We start from the raw sequence: 27,431 nt of genomic DNA on the forward strand, positions 1-27,431 counted from the left end.
CATATAAGTTTCACTAAAATTTCAGAAATCCAGCTGATGGCACAGCCCTTAATCTCACTTCAGAGACGCCCACCTCACAAGTTGGGAAACACTGTTGTTACTCCCATAGAAAACCCAGAATGTAGAAATTTATTTAGGGTAAAACTTAGGTATCCTTCTATGTCAGGTAAGTTAATGTCGGAATGCTCTTTTTGAAATAAGAAGTTTTGTAACATAAAAATCTCATGATAGATTGTGCAAAGATGGGGAAAATGTATGCAAGAATGTCATTCTCAAGAGAAGTCCTGGGAGATTTCTCCATTCTGGGAGCTGAGTGTGAACTAGCTTCCTGGAGTTTGTGACCACAAGCTCTGAATGTGTGTGCATGTGGGAGCCTGTGGCTCTTCATAGTTGGAGGATGCCCTGAGCACTATCAGTTGGGTGGGCTGATAGTGGTGGTCCATTTGCTCTGTGCTCACCTTGCTGAGGACCCTGGTGACTAAGAGTATGCATTTGCTAGAAGTCTCCTGGGACCCGAGGTACAGATGATAAGCATGACTTTGGCTGCTTTGCAATAAACTTTAACTAACCAAACCAGTTTATTTCATTTCTTTCTCTTTCTCTCTCAGTTAATGACAAAAATTAACGCACACTAAGTGTTCAAAACACTTTGTTTTCATTTTAAGCTATAGAATAATAAACTAACAGCAGTAGGATTCATATGTTGTGAATAAACAGGGAACAAATGAGTAATTCCTTTCTTGTTGTGAATTTCCAGCTTTTGCATCTTTAAGCTCGTTTCACTTCTTTCCCCAGCTACTTGTACTTACACTCATCTTCCCTTTTCGATCCCTTTTGAACACAGTTTGAGCTGTGTCCAAACCATTCTTACTATGCTTTGAAAAAAAAAAAAGAAAAGAGGAACTTGTCAGTGTTTGCCGTTTTCTTACAATCCCCTGCCACAGAATGAGACTTCAGATCTACAGGAACACCAGGCTTTGCTGTGAAACAGAAAGCAAATGAAAAGAAACTTTATTTTAAAAGTGTCTTTTGATCCACCAAGAAGAGGGCAACTGGATTGTTCATCCAGGTACAGTGGGGAGAGAGAATGGGGTTTTAAGTGGGTTTTGGAACCTAATGTTGAAATTTGGATTTACATTCATTTAAAGTTTGTGTCTGGTGGGTATGAAAGCCTTAACACTGAAGAATGCAGTTTTGCTTGGCTGGCTGGACTTGCCTGCAGGGAGACTTTTAGGGGTGGTGAGTCTGGTCTGCTGGAGTTTCATGGGGTTCTTCAGAATTGATGTTTAAATGCATGTTAAGTCAGAGGGATGCATTTGTGTTTACTGTGAGGGAAAGGACTTTGAAAATACTTTTTGGCTTTACAGAAATGAAACCTACTGTTGTTAGTGAGACTGCTATTAGAGTTGCAGGAGGTCAGAGCTGAAAAGCCCTAGGGGCACTGCTCAGTCCATGCACTCCCCTGAATTACAAGAAACCTGATATCTGGACAGAGCGGTGAAGGGAACCGCTGCTTACAGGACACCTATTATTGATAGGGTCTTTACAGACTTCATCTCAGTTAATCCTTACAACCCTGGAGGAGAGAGGTGGAAAATGTAGAGAGAAGTCAAGTGACTTGCTGTAGGTCACGCAGCTAATTGTCTACAGAATTAAGATAGAACCTCGTCTCCTGTCACTGTTCTCTTAACAGTTCAGCGCCCTTCTATAATACTAATTGTGTTAGTCTGCTCGGGCTGCCATAACAAAATACCACAGACCGGTTGGCTTAAACAACAGAAAGTTATTTCCTCACAGTTCTGGAGGCCAGAAGTCCAAGGTCAGAGTGTTGGCAGGTTTGGCTTCTCCTGAGGCCGCTCTCCTTAGCTTGAAGACGGCCGCCTGCCCACTGTGTCCTCCCATGATCTCTCCTCAGGGCGTGCATCTCTGGGGTCTCTCTCCGTGTGTCCAAATCTACTCTTCTTATAAGGACACCAAGCAGATTGGATTAGGGCCCATCCTAAAGGCCTCATGTAACTTAATTATATCTTTAAAGGCCCCCATCTTTAGGTACAGTCACATTCTGAGCTATTGGGGGTTAGGGCTTCAAAATATGGACTTTGGGGGGAACACAATTCAGCCAATAACATTAACAGTAACAATAATATGTGAGATTGCTGGAGTCTATTGGAGATCTAAGAGCATTCTAGACTAGAGCCTTTTTACTAGAAAGGGAGACAGATAACGCCCACTGACCATCGCTGTCCCAACTGCTCTCCTGTTTAATCTTCATAACAGTCCTAGGAGGTGGATATTATCCATGTCAGTGTTTCAGATAAAGAAATCAAGACTCAGATAGGTAAAGGTACCCATCTAATAAGCTGCACAGTGAGGATTTGAATTCAGGACTGCAATGCCAAAGCTCACACACATTTTCCACTTCTGTGTGCTGCCTCTCTGCTCCCATTATATATAACTTTTCTCTCATTTCATCCATAAGTTGTAGGAATGGCTCCATAGACGTGGGTTTATGGGTCCTGAGTAAATTCAGTTCTCTAAGGAGCTCATGTAACCATTTTGAAGAAAATATCCATTTTTAGAATTAGTTCTAAATATTATTTCCCAAAGCACAAATATAGGAAAAGGACTTCTTCCATGTAATTCAGTTATTCTCTGGACATCTTGCTTAAGGGTGGGACCTGGGGGGTGTTCAGAGCAATAGCCAGGGTCCAGGGGAGCAAACTGGTCAGAGCCTTATTCTTTATGTCAGTGGGTAACAATAGATGACCCGAGCTTCATACTACAGGCAGATTTTCTTCTTGAGATCAACAAATAACTAGTTGACTATCTCTGAGTAGGTTTCCTGATCTAGTCACAGACTTCTCTGTGGGTAGGAAGACTATTCAGTATCCAAACTGAATATGAATTTTTAGCATCTTCAGAATCAGCTGAGATTGCTGCCTGATGATCCACGTAAAGTTTTAGTTAATCATTTTAGTGGACGAAGTGACTGGATGACTAACTCTGGGACTAGTTTATTCTCTTTACATGTGAATATAAAAAGCTTCTTGGCCCCTTCCTCTATCTTCTTCCTCTTCTTTCTGTTCTCACTTAAACTCTAACCTAGTCAGTGGAGGACTGATTCCTCCCAGACCCACCCTTTTTTCTGGGAGGTGTCTAGGAAGGGAGGGAAGAAACTGTAGTAGCTGCTATCCTTTCTGTGTGCCGGTCACTATCCCTTGATTGAGGACTCCCAGGCTGTCAGGGCTAGAGCTGGAATTTGAACTCAGTCCTGGAGTGAAAATAGGCCCTTGCTCACACTCATGAGTTGTCTCAATCCGTGTTTTCAGGCTCTTTCCCCCATGGCTCCTTTCCTATGCTGCTTCCTCTGCCAAGAAATAGCCTTTCCCCTTTACTGCCTGGTGAACTTTGGTTTCCTTTAAGAACAATTCAAAAGTCACCTCTTACAGGCAGAATTAAATCCCTCCATGGGATTCCTCCTACAACACTGAACTTCAAACTTTTACTGACTTCAACTCACAATAAGAAGTAAGACATCACTACCCAGTGCCAGGATATACAAGTAACTGTAACGAAACTTTCCTGAAAAAATACAGTACATTCTGATAGTTTTAATTCTATTTCATTTTTAAAATTATTCTAATTGTAACACACTTCAGTTGATATCATGACCTGCTAATGAGCTCACTAGTTTGAAAAACTGCCCTCAAAGAAACTCTTTCTTCCTTTGACAGCTTTTCTTGCTTCTCTCATCTCTGAAAGCCTCAGATCCTCTGGCTCCTCACACAGAGACAATGGGGCCCAGTTCTTTGGTGCCCCATCCATTAGCCATCTAAGTTCCATTTTAATCTCATTTATTTGTCCAGTGATGAAAAGTTTGGCCCTAAGAACATGACTATTTGTATCTCAGCTGGGTGTACCTAGCATATTTGACATTTAAACAAATCATTTTGTACACCTCCCTCCTCCATATAAACTAATTTTCAATAATAGTCACACAACAAGATTAATGATAGTAATGGCAAAAAAGGAAACTCAGACAGTGACAATTAATTTAATGTGGTAAAACACATGTAACATGAAATTTACCATCTTAACCATTTTTTTAAAATTAGACATTGGATTTTATTTTACTTATTTGTTTATTTTTTTGGCTCTGCCACATGGCTTGCAGGATCTTAGTTCCCTAAACACGTGCCCTCTGCTGTGGAAGCGTGGAGTCTTAACCACTGGACCACCAGGAAACTCCCCCATCTTAATCATTTTTAAGTGTACAGTTCAGTAGCGGTTATGTATATTCACACTGTTGTACAATCTCCAGAACTTTTGTGTATTGCAAAATTGAAACTGTATCTGTTAAGCAACAATTACCCATTTTCCCCTCCCCACAGCCCTTGGCAACTACCATTCTACTTTCTGTTTCTATGAATTTGGCTACTCTAGATATTTCATTTAAGTTAAAGCATACAGTTTTCATCTTTTTATGACTAGTTTATTTCACTTAGCATCATGTCCTCAAGTTTCATTCATACTGCCGTTTGTGACAGGATTGCCTTCCTTTCCTTGCAACAGGATAATCTTTAGGTCCATCCATGTTGCTGCAAATGGCATTATTTCATTCTTTTTTATGTCTGAGTAATATTCCATTTTATATATGTACCACATCTTCTTTATCCATTCATCTGTCAATGGATGTTTAGTTCACTTCCATGTCTTGGCTATTGTAAATAGTGCTGCTATGAACACTGGGGTGCATGTATCTTTTCAAATTAGCGATTTCTCTGGATATATGCTCAGGAGTGGGATTGCTGGAGGATTTCCTTCCTTTTTAAGGCTCAGTAATATTCCATTTTGTGTTTATACCACATTTTGTTTATCCATCCATCCATCAATTAACACATGGGTTGCTTCTGTCTCTTGGCTATCATAATATAATATTGCTATGAATATGGGTGTACAACTTACAATGAGACCTTGCTTTCATGATTTTGGATATATACCCAGTGGAATTGCTGGATCATACAGTGATTCTATTTTTAATTTTCTGAAGAACCACCATACTGTTTTCCATAACAGCTGCACCATTTTACTTTCTACCAAAGTGCACAAGGTTTCCAATTTCTCCATATCCTTAGCAACACTTGTTATTTTCTGTTTTTGTTTTTAACAGTAGCCATTCTAATAGGTTCAAGTGATATCTCATTGTGGTTTTGATTTGCATTTCCCTAGTGATTAGTGATGTTGAGCATCTTTTCATATGCTTTTTGGCCATTTGTATATCTTCTTTGGAGAAATGTCTATTCAAGTTCTTTGCCCATTTTTTAATCCTGTTGTTGTTTTAGTAGTGACAATTTTCTTTTATTGAATTTTGTGTATGTAATCATGGCAGTAAAAACATACAAACATACAAACTAGAGTAAATATTGAGGTACAAAAAAAGGAAAAACCTATATCGACATATCAGTCCAGGATAGTAATGAATAATAAAATCCCTTCTCAAGCCTTACCTTCTGTACCTTTGTCAATGACTTTAGCAAATTGATCATTTTGTGTATTTGTGTTCAATGGAGTCTTGCCAGAATTGTTAATATATCTTTGATCATAGTTAAATGAAGAACACTTCTTAAAAATTTTAATTTCAAAAAGTTTTTTTCACTTTTTTTTCACTTAGGTTGAATGGAATATTATTCAGCCATAAAAAGAAATGAAATTGAGTTATTTGTAGTGAGGTGGATGGACCTAGAGTCTGTCATACAGAGTGAAGTAAGTCAGAAAGAGAAAAACAAATACCTTATGCTAACACATATATATGGAATCTAAGAAAAAAAAAAGGTCATGAAGAATCTAGGGGTAAGACGGGAATAGAGACACAGACCTACTAGAGAATGGACTTGAGGATATGGGGAGGGGGAAGGGTAAGCTGTGACAAAGTGAGAGTGGCATGGACATATATATACACTACCAAACGTAAAATAGATAACTAGTGGGAAGCAACTGCATAGCACAGGGAGATCAGCTAGGTGGTTTGTGACCACCTGGATGGGTGGGATAGGGAGGGTGGGAGGGAGGGAGACGCAAGAGGGAAGAGATATGGGAACATATGTATATGTATAACTGATTCACTTTGTTATAAAGCAGAAACTAACACACCATTGTAAAGCAATTATACTCCAATAAAGATGTTAAAAAAAGTTTTTTTCACATGAAGCAACAGAAAAAAAGACTTATTGAAAGCCTTAAACATGATGCTAGGTTTAGCAGAAATTCATAAATATTCTATTTCACATTATGTTCCAGAACTTGAAATAGTGTCCATGCTCTTGTTTCTTTGGTATTGATTGTAATGGCTCTTAAAAGTCTCTGTAGTAAAATAAATAAATAAAATATTCCTCCTCCTAGAGGAGGCTGGAGCTGGGTATTTCCCTTCCCCCAGGTCAGCTAAGCTCTGTTAATATCTCAGTAGGTGAGGCTCTGGTAAAATAATTGATGTTGAGGGCAGGATTTTTTAGGAAGAATAGAATGCTCTGGGGGCTTCCCTGGTGGCATGGTGGTTGGGAGTCTGCCTGCCAATGCAGGGGACACAGGTTCTAAGCCCTGGCCTGGGAAGATCCCACATGCCCTGGCAATGAACAGTAGCTTCTGCTCGCCACAGCTAGAGAAAGCCCGCATGCAGCAGGGAAGGCCCAACACAGCCATAAATAAATAAATAAAAATTAAAAAAAAAAAAGAATAGAATGCTCTGGGCATAATTCAAAATGGCTACTTTTCCCCTCCCTTTACTGGAAGCAAGAGATTTTTCTCTGATCTACACTATGAGAACCTGGTAGGGCTCCTGGAGGTAAAACTCACAAAAGCATGGGGACTTTGCTAAACTGGATGCTCTTAGAGTTTTTAACTCACAGACTTGTCCACACTGATCCTCTAGAAATTCATCAATTACAGTTTAGGGTTTCCTACCTGGTTATGAGATCCTCTGAGGTTTCTGCTCATGAGTGTCTGCTCCTCCTGGGTTTCTGCTCCAGTAAGTTTGCAATTCTGTGTCTGCCTGACTGCGTCTTCAATTTTGCAGTAGCAGTTTGCTCTGTGACCTCAATTCTCTGATAGCTCTAAGAAGAGTTGTTCATGTTCAGTTTATTCAGCTTTTAACTTGACATTAGGATGGAGTAATGACTTCCTTACGTGCCCGGCCAGAAAGCAGAAGTCAAAAAATCTTCTTTTAAAAACAGAATTTAATAAACTAATTTTAAAATTTATATGTAAATGTCCATCGACAGAGGAATGGATAAAGAAGATGTGGTACTTATATACAATGGAATATTACCCTACCATAAAAAAGAATGAAATAATGCCATTTACAGCAACATGGATGGATCTAGAGATTATCATAGTAAATGAAGTAAGTCAGACAGAGAAAGACAAACATCGTATGATATCACTCATATATGGAATCTAATTTTTTTTATTGGAGTATAATTGCTTTACAATGTTGTGTTAGTTTCTGCTGTACAATGAAGTGAATCAGCTATATGTATACCTATATCCCCTCCCTCGTGGACCTCCCTCCCCACCCCCATCGCACCCATCTAGGAAGTCACAGAGCACCGAGTTGAGCTTCCTGTGCTTTATAGAATGTTCCTGCTAGCTATCTATTTTACACATGGTAGTGTATATATGTCAATCCTAATCTCCCAATTCGTCCCACCCTCCCCTTTCCCTGCCGTGTCCACATGTCTGTTTTCTAATTTTTAAAAAAAAGATACAGATGAACTTATTTACAAAACAGAAACTGACTTACAGATATCAGAAACAAACTTATGGTTACCAAAGGGGAAACACTGTAGGAGAAGGATAAACCAGGAGCACGGGATGTACACACACACACTACTATATATAAGACAGATAACCAACAAGGACCCACTGTATAGCAGCACAGGGAGCTCTACTTAGTATTCTGTGATAAGCTATAAGAGAAAAGAATCTAAAAAAGAATGAACATATGTACATGTATAACTAAATCACTTAGCTGTACACCTGAAACTAACACAACATTGTAAATCAACTATACTCCAATAAAATTAAAATATTTAAAAAATAAATAAAATGTGATTCCAGAGGACAGGCAGCAGTCCCAGTGTTCTGCGTCTTGCACAGCCCTACTGCCCTGAGAAGCAGAAATTATATAACGTGTTTTCAATTGTGCAGACTGGGGAGGATTCACATGTTCGGTCTGGTGAACTTCCAGGAAATAATTTTAAGTGTTTATCTAAAGTTCATTCAAACTTTCTTGATCTAGAAGTTAGACAGGAAACCTAGCAGAGAATTGAAACACACCAGGCTCTGAGGAGAGAGAACTCTAAATGTAGGCAGAAGGGTTGAACTGTGACACTCCGTGGCATTCATACCTCAGAAAGCAGGAGGTTCAATTCTAGGGTTTCTGTGATTTAGAAGCTGCATCAATATTAATGTTTGCCACCACTTCCTGTTGCTCATTGTCCTGGTTGCTTTTGCTGTGTAATAAACTGCCCTAATACGTCATGCTAAAAAATAAATAAATAAAATTAAATAAAGGGAATGTCCTGGCGGTCCAGTGGTTAGAACTCTGTGCTTTCACTGCTGAGGGCCTGGGTTCAATCCCTGGTCAGGGAACTGAAATCCCACAAGCTGTGTGGTGTGGCCAAAAATAAATAAAATTAAATTAAGTTAAATAAAAATAAAATAAAATTTATATGGGAATGCAAACAATTCTCAAAAAGAACAAAACTGAAGGATTTACACTACCCGATTTCAAGGCTTATTATAAGGATACGGTAATCAAGACAGTGTGATATTGGCATAAGGACAGGCATAAATCAGTGGAACAGAATAGAGTCCAGAAATATGCTCACAAGTTCAGTGGGTAAAAGATATTTTCAACCAATCATGATGGAAAAACTGTACATCCCTGTGGAAAAAGAGTGAACCTCAACTCCTTATCTCACATTATAAACAAAAAATTATCTCAAAATGGATCAATGACCTAAATGTAAAAGCTAAAATTATAAAACCTCTAAAAGAAAACTTAGGTGAAAATCTTTGTGGCTCAGGGTAACAATGATTTTGTCAAGAGGACACAAATAGCATGAACAAATAGCATGAATCAAATAGCATAAAGAAGAAACAATTAATAAGTTGAGCTTCATAAAAATAAAAATGTTTTGCTTTTCAAAAGACGCAAAGAACAAAAGGCAAACCATTGTATTAATCATGTTTTTTATTTTCTATATTTTATGATGCTTTGATATCTTGGGGGCTTTGCTGGCCAAAAGAGGCTGCCCATACCAGGGCTAGCTAATTCCTAGGGATAGCAAAAAACTTGCCTGTGAGTGTGCCTTTCATATGCAAACAAATGAATCCAAAGACCGTATCTTCAACCACCAACTTTATCAAACTCTCACACATCAAGCCAATATTTCCCCTGCCCTAAATCACTCCCAGGCCACCCTTATAGTCCAGAGTCTACTGAAATTATTCAAACTATCCAATCCTAAACTTGCTGAACTTGCCTACCCTGCATCACCTGTTTCTTCCTGTGAAAACTGTTATAGAGGCTCTGGGCTAAGCTTTCTCCTTTGCTCCTTCTGCCTCCTGATCAACTCTGGTACTTCCCCATGAGGCCCCATGTGGTCCTGTGTGGCACAGCAGGCCCTCCTTCTCTTGCGAATCATAAGTAATAAAACATTTTTCATTGGCATTGACGTCTTCATTTTGTCACTCAGTTATCTCTGTAAATTAAATCCTAGGCACAATCAAAACAACCACAGATGAGTAAAAAATATTTATAATACATGTATTTGACAAAAAAATTGTATTCAGAATCTATGAAGAACTCTTGAAAGTCAATAATAAAAAGACAACCCAATTTGTAAAATGGGCAAAAGATTTGTACAGATACTTCACAAAAAGTTTATGAATGAACAATAAAGTACATGAAAAGATGCTCAACATCATTAGTCATCAAGAAATGAAAATTAATATTACAAAATGAGATAACACTACCCATTCATTAGAATGGCTAAAATTAAAAAGACGGATAATGCCAAGTGCTGCTGAGGATTTGGAACCACTGGAACTGTTGATTTTATCTGCTGGTAAGCATGTAAAATGGTATGACCACTTTAAAAAACAGTTTGGCACCATCTATAAAATTAACATACACTCACCATATGACCTAGAAATTCCACTTCTAGATTCTCACCCAATAGAAATGAAAACGTATGTCCACAAAGGAATGTTGATAGAAGCTTCATTCATGATAGCCAAAAACTGGACACAAACCAAAGGTCCATCAACAGAATTAATAGGTAAATTGATCTGTTCCTACAATGGAATACTGCTTAGCCATTAAAAACGACTGAACTACCAATTCCTGCAAACAGCAAGGAGAATCTCAACAGCATGATACTAAGTGAAAGGAGCCAGACACAAGAGTACCCCCTACATTTGTCCATTTACATGAATTTCTAGAACAGGCAAAAGTAATTTATAAAGAAATCCGATCAGTGGTTGCTTTGATGGAGACTAGGAGGAATGAATTATAAAGGGGCACAAGGGAACTTTCTGCAGTGATGGGAATATTCTAAATCTTGACTGGGGTATTACTGACTTGGGTGTGTACATTTGTCAAAGCTCCTTGTATTTTATCGCATGTAAATTTTACGTCAATGAAATTGATTTTTAAAATGAGGCAGTTTACTACTTAACTGATATAGAAATGTCTCAAAATATACTAAATGAAAAAAAAATGTCAAACATTATGTATAGTGCGTCCTTTTTGGTGTGGGAAAAAAAATACAAAAGTGACAATGGTTGCTGTCTTGATTGTTTCTGTTTTGTTAGTTTTACAGAATGAGTAGCCGTTTTACAGAAAGAAGAGGACAGTATTGGAGTCATCTTTGACTTCTCCATTTGGAACTAATATTGTCTATTGAGATATAGAAAGCTGGAAAGCTTTTATTCAGAACAAGTAAGTATACTAGAAATCAAATCTGCGTGATTGTAGAGTGTGTTTCCAAATACGGGTGATAGTGAGCAGAAAATCAATTCATGCCTTTCTCTGATCAGTTATATTGATATATGGAATGCCCATCAAATATTTTTCTGTGGTTCTGAGAATTCAGTTATAAACATGGTGGCCCGTGTTAAATGGCAGAACCACAGATAAGCTAGGACTTTCACAGAGAGTGATTGTTTTAAAATATTGGTCCCCTGACATCATGGGAGGCTAGATCCTGGGTTTGAAAGATGGCTTCTGGGAATTTCCTGTTTCCTGGTACATCGCCACACACTTTGAAAGGTTTTGCTATTAGTACTCAGTTCTAAATAATTTGGGACTTATGTGAGATAAAACACATACATTGTCCTAAAACCTCAGGAAAATCTGAAATAATATACAAATTTGGGGGATATTGATTTGCTTAAGGAACATTAAATAAAAGGTACCATGTTCAAGGTCTGGGCTGCATGTTTAACTCTTGCAAGAATGTGATCCTAGATGACTAAGAATATAAGCCCAAACTATCCAATAGGTTTTTTGTTTGTTTGTTTTTGTTTTTTACTATTCCAAACACTTTATTTTTAAAAAATTTTTATTGGAGTGTAACTGATTTGCAATGTCGTGTTGGTTTCTGCTGTACGGCAAGGTAAATCAGTTATACGTATACATATATCACCCCAATGTTCACTGCAGCACTATCCAATAGTTCTAATGGTAAATGCTTTCTCACAACTTTTTCATCATGGTGAGGTTTTTCATTTTAATCTGTACCAAATTCATTTATTCAACAAATGTTAATTAATTAACCACAGTTCTAGGCCCTGGGGGTATAATATCAAAACAAAGCATGCTTTTTGTTCTCACAGTGCTTACAATATGGTGTATATTTGCGAGTGTAATTCAGGAATGGAGGGTACAGGGAGAAGGTGGAATAAGGGTAAAATAGACAATAAACAATATTTATGTGAAAAATGATAACACAAATAAAATATAAATAATTGGTAGGTGCAAAATGACATCTCATTATGTTAATTGTGTTTTTATTTCTGTGGGTGTTTCCAGAACACATCTCCTATTTGTAACAGTAATTGAATAAAGACGCTATTCTTTCTGATCTCTTTGTCAGTCCTGAAGATGCACTCAGGAAGAATATTACATGATCTATCTTTTTATCAAGTCAGCAATTCAAATCTGAGTCCCTTCAGAAGAAGGAAAGTTCAGCTCTGTTCCACTAGAAATTATCTCCTGTTGGAATTTTCTTATATGCTGAGAATATTGTAATACATTAAGATTTTATTCAAGAATCAAAAGTACATTTATATTTCCTATATTACCTGAAAGCATTTTTCCCCTTAGTGCAATTTGTTGCCCCTAATTTCTTCAATGATATGTCTAATTTTTTTGCCTATTGAACATGAATGTTCTTTTATACAAGCTTGCTTTTCATTAAACTCTCTGGTTTTTATGGTTGAAAAGGAAAAAATATTGGTCTCCTGCCATCACCTACTCGGGCTTACCCTCCTGGTCAGAAAGCAGAGAGATCTGTCAAGATCATTGTGAAGAAACACGGAGTAGATCTAAGTGGCGACCAAAATATAACTCTTTCCACTTTGATGACTGGGTGTAGACTATGCTATCCAATGTAGTTACTAGTAAGTAGCTATATGTGTCTATTTAATGCAAATTTAAATAAACAAAGACTAAATAAAATTTAAAATTCAGTCGCACAGTAATTTAAATAAACAAAAACTAAATAAAATGTAAAATTCAGTCTCACAGTCACGCTAGCCACATTTCAAGTGCTCAATAGCCACACGTGACTAATGGCTCCACTACTGGACAGAGCAAATATAGAACATGTTTATCATCTCAGAAAATTCTACTGTACAGCACTAGTCTAAACAGAGATATTCTGCTAAGAATGAATACTGGATGAATGAATAAGCAGCATGGTTTTCACTTAACTACTTGATAAGAGAGGAGTATGGTAGTCCACACTCAGGGAGATACCATGGCTAGTAATAAGAACATCTTACAGTTACATAGCAGCACACTTTTCAAATTTTAAAATATTTTTATGTCTGTGCCTTATGTGACTTTATTCAGTCTTTTTCATGAGCCTTTTAAAGAATTAAAGTATCAATATCTTAATTTTACAGCTGAAGAAATGTCACCTCCAAAAGGCTAGTCCTGTGATCTTGCGGTGGTCTCTAGGCCTTTCTAAGTGACTAGAATCAGACTTAGAGGTTGTCTCCATAGGGAGGATGTAGAAGCCTAGAAAACAGATGAGACCCCAGAGGGCGAGAGAGAGACTTGCTGACCGGCCACGTAGACAGGGATGTGGTAACATTCCAGCTGAGGTTAGCAGTAGAGATCTGCATGGGACAGAGAGAAAGGGGACCTGGGGTACGATCCTGGGGGTCTGAGTGCCTGATGGTGTAATTCAGACCAGAGATGCCTCAGGGTCTTCGGGAGGAGGTATCCACTTGGATGAGTCAAGAAAGATTTGAAAACCAGGAGCAGCCTAGCCCAAGAGGAAAAGTAGTGCAGACAGTGTCTGAGAGTACAACACCAGGGAGGCACTTCTCCGAGCTGGCATGGACTGCCTGGGAGAGTTAGATCTTGGCAAGGCAGACACAGAAACGAGACAGCTTCTTCAGGGAACCTCACTGTGAGAGGTGAGAGAGCTTAAACTGAATACAGATGACTATTTTGCAGTGATACTCTTCAGAAAATACCAAATTCTATGGGAGATAAAATGTGCTACTCCTTTGAGTGTTGACAGCAGAATAATGGCTAAAAATAGTAGCTAACATTTATTGAGCTATTACTTTGTATGAAATACTATACACGAGTTCTCATTACAACTTCATAAGTAAAATACTGTTCTCAACTCCATTGTACAGACAAGGAACCAGTGGTGTACTACAGCTGGTTCTTACTGTTTTGTGAGAACTCACTGTTGAATTTTTATGATTTTTGTTAGCCAGTTGACATACATTGTTAGCTTGAATTTGGCCTCAGTGGGAATATTTATAACATGCAGATTGGTACGTGTTATGAATTCAGGCCTTTACCCCCAGAGAGGCAGTGTGTTCAACATTTATCAGCACAGCATTGAAATAGGCTCAAAGAGGTTTAGCAACTTGCCAAGGTTACACAGATGGTAATGGCAGATCGTACGCCAGTCTCCCTACTTGAAAGCGCATCGTCTTACCCCTATTACCTTAGTGGGGATGCTTTTATATCAAGGACAAGATTGCTCACTTTACTTTGTTATCAAAGAAAAAACGTCTTGCTCACCAAGGACTCTGGGGTCAGGAATGAGGGTCTTTACAGCTTTTCTTGAGGGCCTGAAATTCAAGCATTTGGCATCTCCATAACTCAAGATAGGTCCAAAGGGGAAAAAAAAAAAGCATGAACCTAATGCCCTGGCAACATAATGCTGATATGCACATTTTGTATAAATGAATAAATATGTATATTTCTCCCCCATCCCCTCAGTGGATTTCATAAAGGAGAACAGTCAAATTCTCATTCGAAGGATGGGAATGACTGTTATAAAGCAAATTTTGGATGAGCTATTTGTATGGAATGTTCTGAATGACAATGAAGTAAACATCATTTGCTGTGAGAAGGTCGAGCAGGATGCTGCGAGAGGGATCATTCACATGATTTTGAAGAAGGGTTCAGAAGCCTGTAACCTGTTCCTTAAATCCCTTGAAAAGTGGAACTATCCTCTGTTTCAGGACTTGCATGGACTTAGTAAGTATTAGTTTTCTTTTAGTTGTTCTACAAATAGAATAAATCATGAAGAAGATCCATAATCCCCATGACAGAACCTCTGCTCTCCTCCCTCCAATGCTCTCATATCACTGGGCATTGGGCTTTGGTTATGTTGAGGAAAAGCTCAGACACTCTCAGGAAAACAAAACAAAACAAAAAACTTCCACTAGGTCACTTGATGGTGAAGCCAAATAAGTAACTCCAGGGTAAGGGAATAAATGATTTAGCACAGGCTGACTTCAGAATCCAACTGGACAGTGAAGGCACTTAAGAAGCCAAGGCAGTAGGCAGTAGTAGTTGTCAACATTCCTTAGTCTGATGAGGACCATCTGTGGACAAGTGGCCCCCAGACTACCTACTCTGTAATCCAAGCACCATGGTAAAGAGAGCCTGACTGACTAAAGAAGCATGATTCTGCTTTTCATGAAATATTAATTTAGTTTTTCTTTCTTTAAATTAGTCAATTCTTTCCTGACAGATTTTAATCAAGGTTAAGGCTTGATTGGCTGAAAGTTACCCCTGACCATCATTCTCAACCATGTCCCCACTATTCTCATGCACTTTCCTTAACCCAAACTCTGGCTCCTCTCCTTTCCAATCTGCTGCTACAAAATTTGGTGGTGGAAAGGAAGAAACACAAGGCAAAAGGGCAAGTAGGGTAAAGGGTAACAGGGAAAAGCAGGAGTAAATATTTGGAACCCTTTCTGCCAGCTCAGAACTGGGGAAGGAAAACAAAGTCACCAAGGGAAGATTCTCAGCCTCACTCCTCCTTCCTCCTCCTGAACTCTAGGTTCTGGGGAGACACAGAATTGGATCCTCTTCAATTTCACCTCTTCTCTAACAGGTCTTTTTTATCAGATGTCAGAAGAAGACTTAGATGGTTTGGCTCAGGATTTAAAGGACTTATACCATACCCCATCTTTTCTGAACTACTATCCACTGGGTGAAGATATTGACATTATTTTTAATTTGAAAAGCACCTTCACAGAACCGGTTCTATGGAGGAAGGACCAACACCATCACCGTCTGGAGCAGCTGACCCTGAGTGGCCTGCTGGACACTCTTCAGAGCCCCTGCATCATCGAAGGGGAACCAGGCAAAGGGAAGTCCACTTTGCTGCAGCGAATTGCCATGCTCTGGGCCTCTGGAGAGTGCCAGGCTCTGACCAAGTTCAAATTAGTTTTATTTCTCCGTCTGAGCAGGGCCCAGGGTGGACTCTTCAAAACCCTGTGTGACCAACTCTTGGATATACCTGACACAATCAGGAAGCAGACTTTCATGGCCATGCTACTGAAGCTACGGCAGAGGGTTCTTTTTCTCCTTGATGGCTACAATGAATTCAAGGCCCAGAACTGCCCAGAAATCGAAGCCCTAATAAAGGAAAACCACCGCTTCAAGAATATGGTCATCGTCACCACCACCACGGAGTGCCTGAGGTACATCAGGCAGTTTGGTGCGCTGATTGCTGAGGTGGGGGACATGACCGAGGACAGTGCCCAGGCTCTCATCCGGGAAGTGCTGATAAAGGAGCTCGCTGAAGGCTTGTTGCTCCAAATTCAGAAATCCAGGTGCTTGAGGAATCTGATGAAGACCCCTCTCTTTGTGGTCATCACTTGTGCAATCCAGATGGGGAAAAGTGAGTTCCACTCTAACACACAAACCACACTGTTCTGTGCTTTCTACGATCTGCTAGTAAATAAAAACAAGCACAAACGTAAAGGGGTGGCTCCAAGTGAGGTCACTCGGAGCCTGGACCACTGTGGAGACCTGGCTCTGGAGGGCGTGTTCTCCCACAGGTTTGATTTTGAACCGGATGACTTGTCCAGTGTGAACGAGGATGTTCTGCTGACAACGGGACTCCTCTGTAAATACACAGCTCAACGGTTCAAGCCGAAGTATAAGTTCTTTCATAAATCATTCCAGGAGTACACAGCAGGACGCAGACTCAGCAGTTTATTGACGTCTGAAGAGCCAGCAGAGGTGACCAAGGGGAATGGTCACTTGCAGAAAATGGTTTCCATTTCAGACATTACATCCAAGTACAGCAACCTGCTCCTGTATACGTGTGGGTCATCTGCCGAAGCCACCCGGACTGTTCTGAAACACCTGGCATCAGTGTATCAACATGGCAGCCTCGGTGGGCTTTTAGTCACCAAGAGGCCTCTCTGGAGGCAGGAATCTATGCAAAATGTGAAAAGCACCACTGTGCAAGAAATTCTGAAAGCCATAAACATCAACTCCTTTACAGAGTGTGGCATCAATTTATTCTGTGAGAGTATATCCACATCAAACCTGAGAGAAGAATTTGAAGCTTTCTTTCATGGTAAAAGCCTACATATCAACTCAGAGAACATCCCTGATTACTTATTTGACTTCTTTGAAAACTTGCCTAATTGTGCAAGTGCTCTGGACTTTGTTAAACTAGACCTGTACGGGGGAGCTGTGGCTTCTCAGGATAAGACCACAGAAGACGCAAGCAGGGTCCACATGCAAGAGTCCTCAGGAACCTACATTCCCAGCAGGGCTGTGTCTTTGTTCTTCAACTGGAAGCAGGAATTCAAGACATTGGAGGTTACACTCCGGGATTTCTGCAAGTTGAATAAGCAAGATATCACATACCTAGGGAAAATATTCAGCTCTGCTAAAAGCCTCAGGTTGTACATTAAGAGATGTGCCGGCATGGCTGGAAGCCTCAGTTCGGTCCTCAGCACCTTTAAGGACATTCACTCCATCATAGTGGAAGCCAGTCCCCTCACCTTAGAAGACGAGCGGCATATCACATCTGTGACAAACCTGCACACCTTAAGTATTCACAACCTAGAGACTCAACAGCTACCAGGTATTGTAAACATTAGCAGTTTAAGCTATAATTAAACCCGGCTAGTTACTGTGGAAATATTAGATATTATTTGTTTTGCTTGAAATTTTCTAATAGTTTCTACTAGTGTCAGGACTTGGAAGGGAAGTGGAAGGGCTTGGGAGAGACTTCCATGTCAGGGGAAGGCTGTCAGATTGGGAGGCCCTAGGAAGGATTCCCAGAGCTGAAGCTCTGTAGTCTGACTGAATAGCTATGTAGTATATATATGGTAAAGTGTGTGTTTGTATGTTTGTCTGTGTTTGTATACAGTAGGTTAAGCTTGTCTTCTGTGAACCCTCCCTCTTGTCAGCATCTCTGTCTTAACCCAACATTCACTGCTTTCCTGCCAAGTAGCACCCCTCCTTCTTTGAAGTCTGGGAGGAAATCCCACCATAAACTAATCACCTGCAGAAGCTGGTGGCTAACTGTGTCACTAGATTCTCATCTAGGAAATTGCAGCACATCCAGCCCCAGCCCCACCCCAAATATCATTCATTTTGAAGGAAGATTTTGGGAACAGTTTTTGTCGAACATGAAGAAATTCCAGACTTCAGACACATACATGTGGGGTCAATCTTTCTGGGTAAAGGGGAGTTTTCCCCAGATTCACAATAACACTAAAGGTGAGTGTCTCCCTTACCTGTGTAGTCCAGCCACACCTGTGTAGATCAGTCCTGTTGCCCAGAGCAGGGGCTGCTGAGTTCTGTGAAGCTATGGGCCGGCAGGAGCCTTGTTCTATGTGACTGTAATCTGATATTCATTTTCATCCACAAGTGGCTTCCCATTAGGCTCTGCCTCACTTGTCACCCTGTAGAGGACATTTTCTATCATTTTAAGAATCTAGAACCTTTTGTACAGATAAGCTTTGCAACCTCCTACTCAATGCAGGAAGACCTTCTATAAGATTCTGGATAGTCACTCAGACTTTATTAGACTGCGTTCTGTGTTAGGAGGCTTTACCATCTTCTCTTGATGGCCATTTGTTTGTGCTGATATTGCAAACCGGTCACTTACATGCTGAATTTGACCTACATATAATTAAAAATTTTCTTTTTAATGTTTGCCAATATTTTGTTCTTAATATTTTAAATTTATTTTTTGAGTAATATATTTACATGGTCCAATTTATAAAACAATCCATGATGAAAAGTCTCCTTCCGTTCTCTCTCCCCTAGCTATGACTCTTCTCCCTAAAGGAGATGCCACCATTTTGAAATTGGGAAATATCATGTGAAAATACAGGTTTCTCATTCCTCTTGAAAATTATAGATTTGACAACTGCAGTTGGTAACAACTGGCTAGAGCTTCATGATCTGCTCCTACACTCTTTGGAAAGACACATAATCTCCAGTTGGGCACAAAGCCCATCTGTTCTACTTCTTATAATAACATCATCTCCCTGGCCCTCTTTGACATTTGAGTTTGCAATCAGCACTTATTTTTTCTTATAGCTAGAATCTAGTCACTACTGAAAGACATGTCGGTTATTTCCAGTTTGGGCAATTATAGATAGAACTACTATAAACATTCTTATGAAAGTTTTTAATGTGAAAATAAGTTTTCAATTCACTTGGGTAAATATGTAGGATTAGCGTTGCTGAGCCATATGACAAGTGCTTGTTTAACTTTTTAGGAAACTTCCAAACTATTTTCCACTTTGTACATTTTACATTTTCAGTAGCAATACATGAGAATTTTAGTTGCTCTGCATTCTCACTTAATGCTAAGCATTTAGTATTATTTCTGTTTTTCTTTTTGTCATTTTACAATAAGAAAAAAAAAAAACAGACAATACCAAGTGCTGATGAGGATGTGGAGCAACTGGAACTCTGTGTATGGTGTTATATCATCAGAGTTGGCTAATAAAAGTTGAAAATTCTTCATGTGCTTGTTTGCAACTTAGTGAAATGTCTCTTCAAGTTTTTACCCAGTTTTTAAAAAGTATTTATTTATATTTTTATTTTGGCTGTGCCAGGTCTTAGTTGCAGCACGTGAGATCTTCGTTGTGGCATGTGGGATCTTTAGTTGTGGCATGCAGGCTCTTAGTTGCAGCATGCAGACTTCTTAGTTGTGGCTTGTGGACTCTTAGTTGTGGCATGCATGCAGGATCTAGTTCCCTGACCAGGGATCGAACCTGGGCCCCCTGCATTGGGAGCATGGAGTCTTACCCACTGGACCAACAGGGAAGTTCCTACCCATTTTTAATTGGGTCAATTTGTTTTCTTAATGTTGAGTTTTACATGTTTTTTTAAAAATATATTCATGATACAAGTCCTTTGTGAGATAAGTGATTTGAAAATATTTTCTCCCAATCTGTAGCTAGTCTTTTCATTCTTTAACAGTGTCTTTCATAGAACAAAAGTTTTACATTTTGTTGCTGTCCATTTTTTTTCTTTATAAATCATGCTTTTGGTGTCATGTCTAAGAACTCTTCGCATAACCCCAGGTCATGATGATTTTTTTCCTATATTTTCTTTTAAAGTTTTATGTTTTACATTTAGATCTATGATCCATTTTGAGTTAACATTTGTGTAAGGTGTGAAGTTTAGATCAAGGTTCATTTTTCTTCCCTATGGATATCCAGTTGTTCTGTTTATTGAAATGACTATTCTTTCATGTTTGAATAGCCTTTATATCTTTGCCCAAATTTTTTGGCTATAGTTGTATGAGTGTATTTCTGGATACTATTTTCCATTGATCTTTCATTTGTCAATACCCTTGTCTATCCCTTGCAAATACTACATTGTCTTAGTAACTTTTACTTTATAGTAAGTCATAAAATTGGGTAGTGTTATTTCTCCAACTTTCTTCTTCTTTTTCAATATAATTTTAAAATATTCTAGTTCCTTTGTCCTTCCATATAAATTTTAGAATCACATTTTTTTTTGTTTTTTTTTTTTTGGCTGCATCGCACGGCCTGTGGGATCTTAGTTCCCCAACCAGGGATTGAACCTGAGCCCTTAGCAGTGAAATCACAGAGTCCTAACCATTGGACTGCCAGGAAATTCCCAAGAATCACATTGTTTATATCGTCAAAAACTCTTCTTGGGATCTTGGTTGGAATTACGTTAAATCTATAGAACAATTTAGGGAGAATTGACATTGTTATTATGTTGAATCTATGACCATGGTTTCTCTTTCCATTTGTTTAGATTTTCCTTGATTTCTTTTTTCACCATTTTGTACTTTTCATCATGTTGACTGTGTATATGTTTTTTAGATTTATACCTGTTTCATTCATTTGGTAATTTAAAAAATGGTAATTTAAAAATGGTAATTTAAAAAAATTTGGTTACCAATTATTTATTGCTACTACAGAAATACAGTTGATTTTTGTGTGTTGATCTTGTACTCTATACCTTTGATAAACTTATTTCATGTCCCTTCCAAAAAGATTATTTTCATTTCTTCCTTTCCAATTTTGTATTCCTTTTATTTATTCATTTTTTTAAATAAATTTATTTCGTTATCTTTGGCTGCGTTGGGTCTTTGTTGCTGCGCGCGGGCTTTCTCTAGTTGCAGCGAGCAGGAGCTACTGTTGGTTGTGGTGTGCAGACTTCTCATTGCGATGGCTTCTCTTGTTGCAGAGCACAGGTTCTAGGTGCACAGGCGGGCTCTAGAGTGCAGGCTCAGTAGTTGTGGTGCACAGGTTTAGTTGCTCTGCAGCATGTGGGATCTTCCCAGACCAGGGATCGAACCCATGTCCCCTGCATTGGCAGGCAGATTCTTAACCACTGCGCCACCAGGGAAGTCCCTGTATTCCTTTTATTTCATTTTCTTGCCTTACTGCACTGATTATGACTTGCAGTATAGTGTTGAAAAGGAGAGGTGAAAGTGAACATCCTCCCTTGTTCCTGATCCTAGGGAGTAAGCATTCAGACTTTCACCATGAAGTGTGATGCTAACTGTAGTTTTTTTGAAGGTGCCTTTTATCAGGTTGGGGAAGTTTCCTTCTATTCCTAGGTTGCTGAGGATTTTTATCATGAATGGCTATTGGATTGTATCAACAATTTTTGCTGTATCAATTTATATGATCATGTAGTTTTTCTTCCTTAGACTGTTAATATAGTGAAGTACATGGACTGATTTCCAAATATCAACACAGTCCTGCATTCCCTGTATGAAGCTCACTTGGTGGTAGTATAATATTCTTTTTATATATGGCTGGACTCCTTGGTAATATTTTGTTGAGGATTTCATAAGTGATATTGGTTTGAAGTTTTCTTTTGTTTTATTCCCTTAGTCTGGGTTTCAGATTGGTTAATGGTAGTGTCATAAAATGAGTTGGGAAGTGTTGTCTGTATTTCTGTTTCCTGGAAATGATTGTGTAGAATTGGTGTTATTTCTTCTTTGAAAGTTTGGTAGAATTTTCAAGTCAAATTATCTGTGCCTGCAACTTTCTTTTTTGGAAAATTTTAAACTACAAATTCAATTTCCTTAGTTATACAGGACTATTCAGATTACTTATGTAATGTTGGGTAAATTTTACTAGTTTGTGCCTTTCAAGAAATTGTGCAATTTTGTCTATGTTGTCAAATTTATGCATGTAGATTTGTTCATATTATTCTTTATCCTTTTAACATCTGTGATTTCTGTAATGATATCTTCCCTTTCATTTCTGATATTGGTAATTTGTTATTCCTCATTTTCTCTTTGTCAGTCTTGCTAGAAATTTATCAATTTTATTGATCTTTTTAAAGATATAACTTTTAATTTCCATTGATTTTTCCCTATTGTTTCTGTTTGTGATTTGTGATTGATTTCTGCCCTTATCTTTATTATTTTATTGCTTTGTCTTGCATTGGGTTTATTTTGCTCTTCTCTCTCTAGTTTCTGAAGTAGTAAGCTTAGGTTGTTGATTTGAAAACTTTCCTTATTTCTAATATAAGCATTCAATGCTCTAAACCTCCCTTTAAGTAAGTGTTAACTGGAGATTTTGATATATTTTAATTTCTGTATTTTTCAAAATATTATCTAATTTTCCTTGAGACTTCCTGTTTGATCCATGCTTGTTTAGAAGTGCGTTGTTTAACATCCAACTGTTTGGAGATTTCCCAGTTATCTTTCTGTTATTGTTTTCCATTGTAATTCCATTATATTTTTAAAACATGTTTTTAGCTAAGGAAGATCTCCATCTCTCACCAAAAAAATATATTTTTGTGTCAATTTCATGAGCATTTCTTGCCCATAGTGACAACTAAAATCTTTTGATTGGTAATAGAAATATAGTAAATGACAGCTGAACATAGTCCAATCCCTTTTCTTTGGCAGGTGGTCTGACTGACAGCTTAGGTAATTTGAAGAACCTTATGACGCTCATACTGGATAATATTAAGATGAATGAAGAAGATGCTATAAAACTAGGTCAGATTTTTGTTTTCTCTAATATATTTACTAATACAAGTTTGATAATAAGAACAGCTAAGATGCTTTAACACTGGCTGTGTCTATACAAGGCAAGGATGCCTTTATGTACTTGGTGACTTAATGCATTTCCTTTCCTTTTTTTTTGCAGCTGAAGGTCTGACAAATCTGAAAAAGATGTGTTTACTTCGTTTGACCCACTTGTCTGATATAGGGGAGGGAATGGATTACATAGTCAAGTCTCTGTCAGCTGAACCCTGTGACCTTAAAGAAATCCAATTAGTCTCCTGCTGCCTGTCAGGAAATGCTGTGAAAACCCTAGGTAACTGCTGCCTGCATTATGAAAATAGTGTAAGAAAACACGCGATATTTTCATACTAAGGCATGCTAAGTCTCTCAAATGGAAATTTAATTTTTAGGGAAACTGGAAAAGATAATAAAGACTTCTAGGTAATATCTAACTTGTTTTTAATGACCTTCTTCATGACTGGAATGAAAATTTATTATGGATAAATAATAGGAGAGAATTTCAGGATAATTGAAGATGTTGTCATTTTAAGAAAAGGTAAAGAGGAAGAAAATAAGAAATAGGTGCTTGAAGCTTGGCACATATTCTGTTATATAATAACTGCTTAATAAAGATTTGGATGAATGGATAAAGAAGTGATTGAGAAGCAGAGAGAGAAGGATTTCCTTAAATGTTTTCAGGCTTTCCAAAGCTTACCTACTGCCCTGTAAAGAAGGAGTTAATGTGCATCAATATGAGTTGAGTCTTTTGAGTTCTTAAAGTGTGCATATACCAAGTATGGAGAAACCTTTGCATATTTAAGGATAAACTAGATATGTTCGATTCAGATTATTTTTTAATTTAGATTTTGGTAAAAAAGATGGTCTAGCCTTTTAAAAACAGAATACACAACTGCTAGGAGTCTGTAAAGTTTCCTAAGGAAACTATTTATATGCCAACATAAACCAAAAGCTAGAGAAACCCAGGATTAGAAAAGGCCAGATAAACAACGGAAAGCATGAGAAGGATGACCATACTACTTTACTTCTCTACTTGCTCTGCAGCGAGAAAGGCTTAGAACTTAAAATAGCAGCTGTACCCTTTTTAAGAGGAGTTCTGCAGGTTTTTTATTTTAAACCAAATCCCAGAAGATATTTTATTGTAAGAAAAAGGGTCATATGATTGCTTAAAATTAATAATAGTGGGCTTCCCTGGTGGCGCAGTGGTTGAGAGTCCGCCTGCCGATGCAGGGGACACGGGCTCGTGCCCCGGTCTGGGAAGATCCCACATGCCGCAGAGCAGCTGGACCCAGGAGCCATGGCCGCTGAGCCTGTGCGTCCGGAGCCTGTGCTCCGCAACGGGAGAAGCCACAACAGTGAGGCCCGCGTACCACAAAATAAATAAATAAATAAATAATAGCTAATATTATAACAAGAGTATATATTCATTAAAAAATTGACTATTTTTTAAAGGAGATTTTTCTCATTATTCTTGATAGGAAAAACTTCAACTAGATTAAACAACCATGATAAATATCTGAAATGAAAAGAATTAAGCAGTGATCAGCTAGAGTGATAGCATTTTATGATTAATGTTTACATGTAATATAGTTTTCCAAATTTTAACCTCAGTATATTCATGTCTTTGTCATTAAAATACACGTCTTGTAGATGGAGTTGGGTCTTGCTTTAAAAAAAAAAATCTAGTCTTATTAATCTCTTTAACTGGAGTGTTTAATCCATTTACATTTAATGTAATTATTTATAGGACTAGATTTCCATCAGTCATTTTGCTATTTGTTTTCTATTTTTCTCATCTTTTTTTTTTTTTTTTTGCAGTACGCAGGCCTCTCACTGTTGTGGCCTCTCCCGTTGTGGAGCACAGGCTCCGGACGCGCAGGCTCAGCGGCCATGGCTCACGGGCCTAGCCGCTCCGTGGCATGTGAGATCTTCCCGGACCGGGGCACGAACCCGTGTCCCCTGCATCGGCAGGTGGACTCTCAACCACTGTGCCACCAGGGAAGCCCCTCATCTGTCTTTTTTTAATTTCTAAGTTTTTATAATTAGTATCACCACTATGACATTAACAAAATCATCTAAACTGAGTACACAAAGAACATCTCATCTCATCTGGTTTTTGTTCCTTTGTTTTTCCTTCATGATAGGGCATTTTAGAATTGTAAGCACCCTCACAGTTTATTTAGTTCACCTTCCTTATTCTAAAGATGAAGACACTGAGGCTTAGAGAAATGGAGTGACTTTACTAAAGTGACATAAAAACTATATTCCCGGATGCTTTAGGCTTTTTGTGAACTCAATTTTTTTAGTCAGAACTTAGAACAAGGAAATATCTGTGCACTAGTCACAGTCGTGGCAATTGGGGGTTAAACCTATCCAGATACTTTTTGAAATAAATTAATTAATCAAGTCAAATAATGGTTTGTATACTATCAACAAAGAAAACAGGGACTCAGAATTCTTCTAAGGATTTTTAAAAATGCATTTATAGTTCCCTGAAAGTCTTGTTGTTTTGGATTAAAAAAATTTTTTTTGCAGCTCAGAATCTTCACAACTTGGCCAAACTGAGCATTCTTGATTTATCTGAAAATCATCTGGAAAAGGATGGAAATGAAGCTCTTCATGAACTAAGTAAGAATGACAATTTAGGGACTTCACTGGTAGTCCAGTGGCTAAGACTCTGCACTTGCACTGCAGGGGGCGGTGCAGATTCAATTCCTGGTCAGGGAACTAAGATCCCACATGCAGCACTGTGTGGCCAAAAAAAAAAAAAAAAAAAAAAACCAAAACGAATTGACAACTTAGCCAAAATCAAATACTCAAATAGTCATCATTATCAGGTACTCAAATAGTCTTTTATCCACATATGCCTTACTAGATGGACCTTAAGTAAGTCATTTAGCCCTTCCTTAAACTGCCCTTGAGGAATACAGGCCCATGGTTTTTGAGTTACCAGTTTTCCCATACTCACTGCACCTGAGACTCCCACCTGCTTGTCTCCTTCTAGTGAGCTAGTGTCTGAGAGTGATATTCAAGACATATCTGCTTAAGTTACTGATAAGATTTTTTTTTAATTAATTTATTTTTGGCTGTGTTGGGTCTTCGTTGCTGTGCGTGGGCTTTCTCTAGCTGCAGCGAGTGGGGGCCACGCTTTGTTGTGGTGTGCGGGCTTCTCACTGCAGTGGCTTTTCTTGTTGCGGAGCACAGGCTTCAGTAGTTGTAGCACGTGGGCTCAGCAGTTGTGGTTCACGAGCTCTAGAGCACAGGCTCAGTAGTTGTGGAGCACAGGCCCAGCTGCTCCACGGCATGTGGGATCCTCCCGGACCAGGGCTTGAACCTGCGTCCCCTGCACCAGCAGGAGGATTCTTAACCACTGCGCCACCAAGGGAAGTCCCAGTGATAAGATTTTTAAGGTGTGATAATGCTACTGTGATTATGTTAGAATTAAAAAACCTGATACTTAACTGTCTGAGATTTGCTTCAAAATAATATAGAAGGGAAGGAATTTGATGACGATGAAGCAAGGTTGTCCATGATTCAGAGTTTGTTGAAAGTTGGCTTATTAGTACATATAATTTCATTATACTGTTCTGTATGTTTGTATATTCTTGAACACTTCCCGTAAAAATGTTAACAAAAATCCCAAGTAGATCCTTATTGCACATTGAGCAGCCTGCAGAGATAAAAATCATTCCTTCTCCCACATCCATTTTGAGATGGATCCAATTCCTGAACTGCTCTCTGGTTCTTCAAGTTGACAGGCTGCACATCTTGGAACAGCTAAATGTGCTGATGCTGCCCTGGTGCAGTGATGAACGAGTCAGCTTGGACAGGCTGCTGGAGCAACTGAAGGGGGCCCCACAGCTCATCAAGCTTGGGCTGAGAAACTGGAGACTCACAGATGCAGAGGTTAGAATTCTAGGTAGGTATACGCACGGAACCAAGAGAAAAGAAGTTAGCCCTCACAAAGTTCTTCAGTTGGCTTGCTCTATTTAGTTAGTTAGCATCTTTATTTATTTATTTGCCTCCTCTTTTTTATATAAATATATTGAAAGAGGGTTCATACATGTTAAGGAGTAAAATGATTGAAAACACTGGCCTGCCTTCAGGTTTTTAAGCATTTCACCTAACAATGTTAAAAGGAAAAACATTCACGTTATCTGACAAGGTGTATTGTGTTAGGAATTGCTCTTCTAGTCTTAACTGTCTGAAATTCAGCAATGCCCTTCCAATCTTGGGAAATATTTTTACGTCACTTGTTGGGTATTCAAAACATGTAAAGGTAAGTGCAACTTTATGTAAATGGGGTCATGGAATATCTTTAAGTAGCTGTGATATAATCCAGGAACAAACAGAGATACATAAATG

General features: G+C 38.6%; 1 protein-coding gene across 3 annotated transcripts in view; it reads left to right on the forward strand.

Moving 5' to 3' along the window:
• Positions 1-922: 922 nt before the first annotated feature.
• Positions 923-27,431, forward strand: part of NLRC4 (NLR family CARD domain containing 4) — a 46,037-nt gene continuing 19,528 nt past the window's right edge. Inside the window, exons 1-8 of one of the 3 annotated variants that reach the window (XM_027113436.1) lie at positions 923-1,069; positions 10,876-11,002; positions 14,537-14,797; positions 15,663-17,657; positions 22,947-23,039; positions 23,191-23,361; positions 25,602-25,694; positions 26,818-26,985. In XM_027113436.1, coding sequence (XP_026969237.1) covers position 11,002; positions 14,537-14,797; positions 15,663-17,657; positions 22,947-23,039; positions 23,191-23,361; positions 25,602-25,694; positions 26,818-26,985 — 2,782 coding nt within the window. In that variant the 5' untranslated portion in view covers positions 923-1,069; positions 10,876-11,001. The remainder of the gene's footprint in view (positions 1,070-10,875; positions 11,003-14,536; positions 14,798-15,662; positions 17,658-22,946; positions 23,040-23,190; positions 23,362-25,601; positions 25,695-26,817; positions 26,986-27,431) is intronic. The other 2 variants (XM_027113434.1, XM_027113435.1) reach the window with 2 other exon arrangements.

The sequence above is a fragment of the Aethalodelphis obliquidens genome, unplaced genomic scaffold (genome assembly GCF_003676395.1).
Source record: "Aethalodelphis obliquidens isolate GAN/ISIS:26980383/991018 unplaced genomic scaffold, ASM367639v1 scaffold12, whole genome shotgun sequence".
Lineage (NCBI taxonomy): Eukaryota > Metazoa > Chordata > Mammalia > Artiodactyla > Delphinidae > Aethalodelphis > Aethalodelphis obliquidens.